Source organism: Oryza sativa, chromosome 8 (assembly GCF_034140825.1).
Source record: "Oryza sativa Japonica Group chromosome 8, ASM3414082v1".
Lineage (NCBI taxonomy): Eukaryota > Viridiplantae > Streptophyta > Magnoliopsida > Poales > Poaceae > Oryza > Oryza sativa.
In genome coordinates, this window is record NC_089042.1 from 18,505,108 (window position 1) to 18,516,469 (window position 11,362).

Consider the following 11,362-nt stretch of genomic DNA (forward strand, 5'->3'; position numbering starts at 1 on the left):
ACCATCACCTGGAGATGGACAAATACCAGTAAATACACAGCAAAATCGGCTTATTTAGCCCAATTCGCCGGTAGAGAAGACTCAAGGGCCGCCACCTTGATTTGGAAGACATGGGCGCCATCCAAATGCAAAAACTTTGCGTGGCTTGTCCTGCAAAACAGGATATGGACATTCGACCGCTTGCCACTCCGACAATGGCCTAATATCTATTTTTGCCAACTCTGCTACAGGAACTTGGAGACGGCGCAACATTTATTTAAGGATTGTCCATTCACACGAGAAATTTGGGACAAAGTAATGGCTAGAATGAACCACAACCAACCTTTCCCGGTGCACAACCGGACGAGAGTCTAGTTGACTGGTGGGACTCAAGAACAAAGCAACAAAGCAAGTGTCAAAGTAAGGGGATGCAGTCACTGCAAATCTGGTGCGAGAGGAACATGCGAGTTTTCAAAGATAAAGAACTTCAAATCCCTCAACTAACGGCAAGAATAATAGACGAAATACATACATGGTCGGCATGTGGGGCAAAAAATCTTGCGAGAATAGCGCCTTAACCTCTCATCGTTTGTTGTAGTTTTCCTTTTTTCTGCTCTTCTCCCCCTTTCCCCTTGTCACCATTGGTGATATTTGTACAGTACTTATCTTCTGAAATATAAAACCAGCTAAGCTGGCTAAGGTTTCAAAAAAAAAAAGTCAATGTGAATTATACTGTCAGTAGATGGGTATAGGCGTATAGCTACTCAAAAAATTCGAAGTCCTGGTGAACATCTTTTATACTGTTCTCCAATCTATCCTCTTCCCACGCAACTTTGACGCCGCTTATATTCTATTTGCTGACTTTTTTCGGAAGAAAAATTACTAATTCCACCGATTATTAGGCCCCTAATTAATCACAACGATGGGGCCACTACATGCAATTGTTGATAGGAGAATGTGGGGCACAAGTAAATGGAACGGCAAGGTTTGCCGTCAGGCTCAAAGGCAGATGATGTGAACCCGTTCAGGTCTCTGTCAATGCTCGTCCGTATCATAGATCGCATAATGATCAAGCTGGTCACTCTGTTCTGTTCCGATCTTGTATATTGGTCTATATGAGTAGAAAACGTTTAAAGAACGACACATCCCGGGGATGTAGCTCAGATGGTAGAGCGCTCGCTTAGCATGCGAGAGGTACGGGGATCGATACCCCGCATCTCCAATTTGTTCAATAAATATTTGTTTTCTTTTGCTGGTAAATAATTAATCTTGGTCTTCTTTTGCCATTGTTGCGCGTAAAAGGAAAAAAAAAGATAAGAGAGCTCGGTGTAGCACCATTTTCTTCCTTGTATAAGGAAGGAGATCGGAATCATGCGCCGGACCCATCCAGCGCTGGTGCATGTCCCTTCATCGCCCACGCAGTGGGAGGCACCTACGGAATTATATAAACAAGTCAAAAGCAACGTAGTCGAGCGGTATGGTACAAAACTTGATCCATTGCACCTCTCCTTGTCCAGTTGTCTCTCTCCCTGCCGGCTGCCGCCGGTGCCAACAACTCCATCCATCCTATTTGCACGGTCGCCGACCTCAGCAGCCCCTTGCGTGTACGAACTACGAACTGCGAAGTCAATGGGTGGATGATGTCGATCGGTACGTGCACGTAGCTGATCAGCTGCGGCACCACCACGTACGTGCAATTTAATTGGCGCGAAAGTTCATCTCCTCTTTCCATGGCGGCTGCTGGTCACATCGTCTTGAAACTCTCTTGATTGCTTGCTTGCTTAGGGTATGTTTAGTTCAAAAATATCACATCGAATCTTTGAACACATACATAAAAAAAATATAGATTTTTTTAAAAACTAATTGCACGGTTAGGGAGAAAATCGTGAGACGAATTTTTTGAGTCTAATTAGTCCATAATTAGCCACAAGTGCAACAGTAACCTACATGTGCTAATGACGGATTAATTAGGCTCAAAAGATTCGTCTCGCAGTTTCCATACGAGTTATGAAATTAGTTTTTTTATTCGTGTCCGAAAACCCCTTCCGACATCCGGTCAAACATCCGATGTGACACCTAAACTGGTCCTTGCTGTTCTGTGGTGTGATGGTCGCCATGGTGTAGCGAGTGTCAGCGTGGACCGCGACGGCGTGAGAGCCAAAGTCAAGTTTGAACAGCACGCGCATGGCGAGTTTGGTGTTCAACGCAAGTTATAAGATGACAACACGAATTATGATGGAGTGAGAATTTCGCGGTGTAATTTATTGTCGAATTTTCGCTTCAAAATCGAGAGCGCCCAACACGCGCGACGCGTGGCACACACCGATCGTCGCCACCCTGCAGCCATGGCGTTCCTCCGCGCCGCCGACCTCGTCCGCCGCCACCGCCGTGTCCCGCATGCTAGTCTGATCCTCCACCCCGCCCTCTTGCCGCCGCCGCCGCCACCAAGCATGGAGTCCTTCCCCGACGGTCCCAGTACTCCTGGCCCCGTCGCCCGAAACGACATCTTCGCCGCCACACTATGCCACCGCCACCGTCATCGCCGGTGGCCGCGTCCGCTAATTCCAATCTCCTCTTCTTCCTATGATGGCAGTGGGGCCCGGCTTCCCGCAACCGTGTCGTTGTACTCGCACCTCTCCAGCACCAGCTCGGGCGCCGGTGGGGATTCCACGCCTCCTCCGCAACAGTCGCCGCAGGCGAAGCCACCTCCTCCGTCGTGGGTGGACAGGTGGGTCCCACTGGCGGCACGGCCATATGCCATGCTCGCCCGCATCGACAAGCCCATTGGCACCTGGCTCCTTGCGTGGCCCAGCTTCTGGTACTATACTACTGTACCTCCTTAAGCCGTTTTTATTTTTTTATAAATCAAATTTTTTTAAAGTTTGAATAAATTTATAAAGTATAGTAAATTAGTCTAACTAAATATAACACGCTGAATATGTTTTCATGTAAATTTTGATATGTTTGTTTATAAATTTATTCAAACATAAAATGGTTTAATTTAGAAAAAAAATTAAACGACTTATAATACAAAATAGAGTGGGTACTGTTGCTACAGCTACCAGCTAGGCACCATTGTACGCTAGTTTGTTTCGGATTTGAAGCGAGGCTGCACACTGTTTCCTTGGTAGGTCAATCGCGATGGCAGCGATGCCAGGGGAGCTGCCGGACATGAGGATGCTGGCGCTGTTCGCGTGTGGATCCGTGCTCATCAGAGGCGCCGGATGCACAATCAACGATCTTCTTGATCGAGATATTGATAGAAAGGTGATTAATTTGTGGTCATCTCTGTCCATTAATTTTTCTTCCACTTTGTCTTTCAATGAAGAAAAAAAAGGCTTTTAAGTTCTTGCAAATAGTGAAGCTGAAAGGCCAAACTGTGCCGACAGCATGGTTCGAAATTTCGGACCCTACCCACAAGCACAAATCTCCCTCAAATTTTTCAGATTTTTTTCATTTTTTTGTGATTTTAGTCAAAATTTGTTCAAATTCAATCAAAATATATTAAAATTTCAAATAATTTTGGTTAAAAAGCCACCAAAGTTCAAGAAATTTACAAAAAATTTGTCAAAACCCTGGCTGACAATGATACCAAGAAATCATTGTGGTTTACAATAATAACATGCAGTGATATTATTACTGGCTTATTATGAACAATCAATAAAAACATTACCGTTGTGTGTTCGACGTGAACCGATAATAATAAACCTATCCTACTTCGACGTGAACCGACAGTAATAAATCGATCTGTATAACCTACTGTATGGAAATGATACCTTAGAGAGTAGAGACACTCAAACTATAAACCCTCCTGCCAAATGTTATAGTGGTCGATCTCCCCAACCTTGACAATGACGAACCTCTCATCATAAAGAAAAACTATGAGTAGTCATAGTAAAGTTACGTAAAATTCTTCTTGTTTAATTTATGGGACAGAGATGATTATATTAAACAATATATATATACATGTGATCTCAACTATGGTATTGAGAATATAGGGTTCGGCTAGTACGAAAGGTGCGCATGTATCCTATACATATTCTAACTCTGTCGTGGGTGATAGTTCTACTCATGTTTATATGTATTGGTGAGGGTGTATCACACCGGCTAGAATATGTTGATCAAGTAAGTTACATCTATCTGACTAAACTAATCTTAACGGAATATGCAAGTAATAGCTAGGTTCTTCCATTGGCGCATGCTCAATGTGGTGTTGGCTTGTACAACTTATGATGAAATGTCCTCCTCCAATGGGAGACATTGTATTTATATCGAAGTACGATTTCCTCGTCCAAATAGAAATTAGGAAGTCCAAAACAAAATAACCCGCTATGCTCTTATTATCCTTAAGTCAGATTAAGGAATTTTTCCTTAGGTCTTGTTTGATTAATCGTACTTAGAAGTGGATTAAGGAGTATTTGGAAGGGAATAATCACTGATGGAGAAAGGGTTTTTATTCCCGGTTCGTAACCCTCTGTAGTCCCGGTTTTCCAACCGGGCTGATCCGGTTGCTACTTTATTCTTTTCTTTTCTTTATTGTTTTTAATATATTGATTTTACTCTATCCCATCCCCAAAATCCTAAATCAATCATCCCCGAATCACCTCCAAATCCTCAAATCGATAAAATTCATCACAAATACATTACACACAAATCAAATACATCACATATTCACATCACAAACAAATCTCAGATCCGAATCACAAATTCTAAAAAAAAAAAAAACGAACAGCCACCGGCGCTACGCCCGCTGCCTCGCCGGCCGCCCGGCCCTCCGCGCGCCGCGCCGCCGTGCCGGCCAGCCGGCCCTCCGCGCTCCGCCGCTGCAGATCAAGTGGGGAGGAGGGAGGAGGGAGAGGAGGAGAGGAAGAGATAGGGTGTGACTGTGTGAGGAGAGGAGTTAAAAGGAGAGGAGATAGAACGGGAGGGAGGAGGTGATATGTATCCGATCCACACGCAGCCACTCCGCGTATGTCGATCTTTACTAAAGATCAAAAAAGTACCTCTGAGCTTTTAAACTGGGACTAAAGATTTTTTGAGTTCCGGTTTTTAATACAATTGGAACTATTGTGAAATCTGGTCGATCGATCAAAAATGGTTTCTCCACCAGTGAATTCCACACCTATTAAGTTGTGGAATCAATCCCCCCTCAAATCCTCAATCTCCTCTAATCCCTTTTTCATATGGAATAATCAAGCAAGGTCTTATTGGGATGAGATCTCTTACTTTCCTGTATAGTTATCCATATGAAGGTATTCATAGTTTTGGGTGTGAGATATTCCTGGTGAGTGTATAAGTATGGGGTATCCCAAATATACTACACTAATAAGATAAGACCAAACTCCTTGACTTTGTACTGCTATACACATCTAGTTCATATCTCTGTGAATGCTGATCAATATCATAGATCACAATGATCAGGCCACGCTGTTCGGATCTTGTATTCGTGTCATGAGATCAACTTTTCGGTTAGGCCTCGTGCTGGGGATGTAGCTCAGATGGTAGAGCGCTCGCTTAGCATGCGAGAGGTACGGGGATCGATACCCCGCATCTCCATTTTGCCCGTGTAAAGGGGAAAATTTTTCTTCATTCTTTTTTACTGGTGCATAAAAAGGTAAAAAAATGAAACTGGTGTAGCAACACTTTGCTTTCCTTTTGCTCTTTTTACTAGCGCGTGTAAAGGTGAAAAAAATTGGAACCAGAAATTAAGCTCGGTGTAGAACCATTTCATACTTGCTTGTAATCTGTTGTCTTGATTTTAAAAAAAGATAGCGGTGGACTGGTGGTTCATGGTCTATCTCTCGTAAGCCTCTATCCCTTTTCATTTCCAGAATACCATGCATATCGTCTCGAAAAATTCAAAAAAAGAAAACAACTCATTTTCCTTTTTCTTATGTGTAATGCGTCTTTGCTACTTGGGATTTGCTAAATATCATGTGACAGAAAATTGGTATAGCAATTTTTGAATTTTGGGACACTAGATGGTCTTTAAGATTCGTGCACGGGAAAGAGATAAAAATAGTCCCGCGCTTGGCGGAGGATTGAACCCTCAATGCTCATGTTGCGCTCGAGCAAAGCTACCCATTATGCTAGCACATGTTACTTATTTGTTAGCTAAGCACAAATTATAAATCACTTATATTATTGTTACAAAGTTATATCGTAATTACCCCACTATTATAATAAGTTTTCTTAAAAAAAAGCTATAGAAAGTTATATATATAGCTAGTCCAGCTTATTTTTAAAACAAGTGCAGGGTTTATGGTCTGATGCCCCCTCTTCTTTTCCTTTCACGAATCCTACACGCATGGTCTTCACAATTTTAGAAAAAACAGCTGCTAACATAAAAAAAAATTACTGCTTGTGAACTCGCTGCGCTACACCATCCTTTTCCCTATTTTCCATCTCGTTGTTTGCGATGACTATATTCAAGGAATTTCCCTTTTGCTCTAATGATATTATATTTTTTCTCGTGGGGCCAAAGACAAGCGCATTGACTTTCGAATTGTTGTTTGCGATGACTATATTCAAGGAATTTCTCTTTTGCTCTAATGATATTATATTTTTTCTCGTGGGACCAAAGACAAGCACATTGACTTTCGAATTGTTGTCCTCGGATGCTACAAGACTCGCCCATGTACTTCGAGTTTAATAGCATGTCATAGAAAGTTTTTAGAGCATCACTAACAGTCTATTTATTTCATCCCCAATTCTATTTTTTTGGGATTTTGGTTAAAAAAAAACTGGTCCAACAGATTCCCAAAAGAGCTCTGGACGTTTTGGAGTTCTCATCTCCAATTTTCTCGGTACGTGTATTTGAGGGCGAGAGAACGACTCCCAATCCCCTCCTTCCGCGCGTTTCTGCCCTCCTTCCGCGTTTCTCCTCTCCTTCCCGCGTTGGGGCGATCTCCTTCTGTGCACGGGAAAGGAAAAAAAACTAGAATTTCTGTTGGTAGTTTAACAGAATGGCTCACTTTTAATTTTGGGGGATTGAATTTAGGCTATCTCTTAGAGGAAGGGGTTTTTTCACCACCTATTTTCAGTTTAGGAAACCCAAAAATTAAATTTTGGAGATAGGTTATTGGTAGACTGTTCGTGATGCTCTTATATTGGTAGAACAATATTTTTATCTTTTTCCCCTTAACTAAGGATGCGATTGTTAAAAGAGAAAAAGGACTCTGGCAGTAAAAGTAAAAAAAAGGGACTCTGGTAGTAAAAGGGAAACAAACTTTTTATATTGATAGAACAATATTTTTATCTTTTTCCCTTCACTAAGGATGTGATTGTTAAAAGAGAAAAAGGACTCTGGTAGTAAAAGTTTTAAAAAAAGGGGACTCTGGTAGTAAAAGGGAAAAAAAACGTATGTATGGATTGGCTCAGCATTGCACCATGTTTTCATCCTAAGATCGGAGAGAATGCGCAGGACCCTCCAGCGCAGGTGCTTCTCGTCATCGCCTCCCGACGATGCAAGCTCGTATGGGACTATATAAACACGTCTGTAGCAATATAATCGAGCGGTATGGTACAAAACTTGAGAGGAGAGGCTAGCGGGCCTACCTTAGTCCATAACTACAAACGCAATGGGGGCCTGGTGGCAGCGTCGCTGGTTCAAATCGAGCCCAACTCTGCACAAGACGACGCCCACCCATAGGCCCAAGACGAGCCCAACTCTGCTTCTGGTAGTTTCCTACTACAACACTGCTGGTAGGGATGAAAACGTCGGGAAGACGTCTCAACCATTTTCATAACGGAGTTGCTAGAAATATGGCGCCATATGCTATAGTCGATTTTTTTTCAGCCACTTACACAGTAGTTATACCTCATTTACACCCCACTTACATATGTAATTAGTATGTAATTTTCGAATTTACATATGTAATTTTAGTACTTACATATGTAATTTTGAGACTTATATTGTAAATACACTAAAATTACATATGTAATTTATGGACTTACAATGTAAATACATGCCGACTATTTTTTGATGAAAAATATGGCTCCATAAATATAGCTACACTCTTTTCATAATCATATTTTTCTTATAAATAAAGCCAAAAATAGTAAATTTAGAAATAAAACCAATATTGAAAATATCGAAAAACTGGAAATAGAACTATACGGACAGAAAAATATTAGCGATCGGAAACTTGTAATAAATGTCAGAAACATTTAACTATAAAATATCACATTTAACTTTACTTAACTATATAATATGATGAAATAAGTAGTTATAGATTATCTTCATTTTAACCTTGTGTTCAAGTTAGTGATTTGGTTGAGGAGTTGATGGATCTCTAAACTATGGATGAAATACAGAAATGGACCATAAATATTGGCGTATTTAGAAATACCATGATTACCATAAGAATACAGTAATATTCGGAAATGGTCGGTATAATCGTTTCTGTTTCTGTTCTCATATTTTTCACCATTTTCATTTTTGTTTCTTGTTAACCATTTTCATATTGCTTGACCTAGCCGTAAAAATCGAAAACGAAGCATCGACTGGTTGGGAATTTCCATGGCCACTTTTACTCCTTCAGTCACAATGCCCGAGCAAAACTGCATTACTAGTAGTATTACTGTAGTAGTGGCACTACTGCAAGTCTGCAAATCTGCTCCTCTGATTTGGAGTTCAGAGAGGCTGAAACCTGCTCGGATCGATCAAATGCCATCATGATATCGCCAGTTGCTTGAAGAACAGTGTAGGGAAGTAGTAAACCAGCAACATAAAATAAATTTACCCATTGATGAGATTTAACGCTTGGATCTTTGATATGAGGGTCATTTTTGTATTGTTCTTTTCTTGTAGGTTGAGCGTACCAAAAGCAGGCCTCTTGCATCAGGTATTCTAACACCTACGCAAGGAGTGGGTTTCCTCGGATTCCAGCTTTTACTGGGATTACCAATTCTTCTCCAACTAAATAACTTAAGGTACATTTGGCCTTGTTTGACTGAAATTGATGCAGTTAATTTGAATGTTTTAAATGTATATAGTATAGCATTGCACTGTTTTGTGCAGAAAAGAACAATGAGATATTCGGTTATTTTGGTAGAATTCTTTGCCTTTTAAGTTTGGAATGCAAAAATTGAATATGTTTAAGTCAATTTTACTTTTGTGCTGTGTTTTCTCCTTCTTAATAAAATGACACTCGGCTCGACGGCTCTCATGCGTTGTTTGGGGAAAAGAACACTTCACAAAACTCAAAGGGTCTTTACTCTATCTTTTATGATATTTGTTTGTGCAGCCAAATACTTGGGGTATTTTCACTTCTTTTGGTCTTCTCTTATCCCCTGATGAAGAGGTTCACATATTGGGTATGCACTAATTAATTAAGCATGTGGATTCTTAATAATGTGAAATTATTTACCGAGGATGATCCAACAATTTCAATGCATTTGTTACAGCCTCAGGCATATCTTGGCTTGGTATTCAACTGGGGAGCTTTGATAGGATGGGCTGCCATGAAAGGAACCATAGATCCAGCCATCATCCTTCCGCTGTATACAGCTGGTATATGCTGGACACTGGTGTATGATACCATATATGCACATCAGGTGACTTACTAATGGCATTATTTTTTTTTTCATATTTGATCTTAGTGATGCCATCTTTGTGGATGTTTGCTAATTTCTTATCCAACTATTTGATAGGATAAAGAAGATGACGTCAAAGTAGGAGTCAAGTCCACAGCATTAAGGTTTGGAGATTCAACCAAGCCCTGGATCAGTGGATTTGGTGCTGCATGCATTGCCAATTTAGCACTCAGTGGCTATAATGCTGACCTTGGTTAGTGAACATTATCAGAATGTCTTGTTTAGTGAAATATTTGTTGGTATGCAAGATATTGACTGCGGACTTTCCTCACATTGGACAGCATGGCCTTACTACCCTTTTCTGGCAGCTGCATCTGCGCACTTAGCATGGCAAGTTTCAACTGTTGATTTATCTGACCGCCTAGATTGCAACAGGAAGTAAGTTGTTCCTTAATTTACATGAAACAGAAGAAATCAGTTAATCTTGTTATCTATGAGATTATTAACTTTCTTAGCTGAAATGGTTCTCTGCAGATTTGTGTCCAATAAGTGGTTTGGAGCTTTGATATTTGGTGGAATTCTATGTGGACGACTTGTATCATGATAGATATCAGGCATGGATGCATGATTTTTCAGAGTGTTGTTTCCTATGGAGCATTGAAAATTTTGATAGCACAGAGACTAACTTGTGACTTCTGAATTACCATATCAAGACTCATTCGATTTACCTCCCTAATTAAGGGCATGTACAACGGTCTTTATTAGTGGTCTCTCTATTGCCATGCAAGTAAATTTGATGGCATGGAAGAAAGAGAAAGGAGGAAAGAGAAATATGGTTGTTATGCGTGACAACGGCTAAGAGTCGACTCTTAACATTTATTAGAGTAATTTTTGTTGCATGGTGATGGTGGTGAAAGAAAGGAAATAAAAGTAAGAAAAAATATTTTGATACATTAATGATTAGAGACCATATTGTCTCCAACTGTTATAGGATGCCAGTCTCTAGATAACATTTTTACCATGGACTTTCCAAACTAAGCGAATTACCCTTCTAAATCAATAAAGGGTGGTCTTCGTCCTACGTAGCACTCACACACAACTGCGCACAAGCCGTACGCCGTGCCACAATGCACTCTAGTTGTGGCCATGCGCACGCCGAGACCACGCCTGCTCATGCCACTGTGGTTTTTTCATTATCTAATAAATCACGTGACTTCATACGCCTCATGAAATGTGAAATATTATTTTCTAGTTCTTTTTTCCTTGAAAAGAAAAAAAATCGTATTCACACGTTGTTCCTTAAGAGTACGTGTTGTAGATATACGCCAGTACAAATTGTTGATCTCTATACGCATTAGGTCAAAAGTGGTTCGCTAAATGTCCACATAAATTGGGTTATTGAACGCATGTAAAAATATTTTTCCTGGTAGCAAGTGCAAATTATGCAATGCCTCATGAAATCTCACAAAAATGATGAATCTTAAAATAAATTCGATAGGAACCAAATGTGTTTGGGGAAGCTCTGAAAATTAAGCTACCAAATTCAACCAAATATAGTACAAATGTTGAATCCTACGACGTGTGCATGTACTTATTGCACAAAAATTAATCAGAAGAATAATACCATGGTGAGTTTGAGGTTACAGAACCAGCAGAACATATTTCAACAAAGATTAGTTTGATCTATAAGAAGTGTCGAAACTAGATTTCGGCAATAATAAAAGGGGGTGGCTATCAAGCTTGAAAAGTGTATGGGTTTGGAGACAAAGGATTTATACAGGTTCAGGCCTTCTTATAAAAGAAGTAATACCCTACTCCTGTCCGGGGATGAATCCGCCGAGTGTAT

The 11,362-nt window shown here is 40.5% G+C and overlaps 1 protein-coding gene and 2 non-coding genes across 4 annotated transcripts; all 3 read left to right on the forward strand.

Annotated features, from left to right (window-relative positions):
• Positions 1-1,128: 1,128 nt before the first annotated feature.
• Positions 1,129-1,201, forward strand: TRNAA-AGC (transfer RNA alanine (anticodon AGC)). Its single transcript has one exon. It is a non-coding gene; the product is annotated as a tRNA-Ala (tRNA).
• Positions 1,202-2,207: 1,006 nt separating this feature from the next.
• LOC4345469 (4-hydroxybenzoate geranyltransferase 2) lies at positions 2,208-10,467 on the forward strand. 2 transcript variants are annotated; one of them, XM_066303324.1, is made up of 8 exons: positions 2,208-2,797; positions 3,111-3,246; positions 8,792-8,913; positions 9,228-9,297; positions 9,388-9,537; positions 9,634-9,769; positions 9,858-9,954; positions 10,032-10,467. In XM_066303324.1, the coding sequence occupies exons 1-8, from the start codon at positions 2,325-2,327 to the stop codon at positions 10,033-10,035; spliced, it is 1,188 nt and encodes a 395-aa protein (XP_066159421.1). In that variant the 5' UTR covers positions 2,208-2,324; the 3' UTR covers positions 10,036-10,467. The 2 variants fall into 2 exon arrangements, with proteins under 2 accessions (XP_066159421.1, XP_015649595.1); XM_015794109.3 differs by having other exon boundaries at positions 10,051-10,467.
• On the forward strand, positions 5,463-5,535 carry TRNAA-AGC (transfer RNA alanine (anticodon AGC)). The gene has a single exon. It is a non-coding gene; the product is annotated as a tRNA-Ala (tRNA).
• Positions 10,468-11,362: the final 895 nt, after the last annotated feature.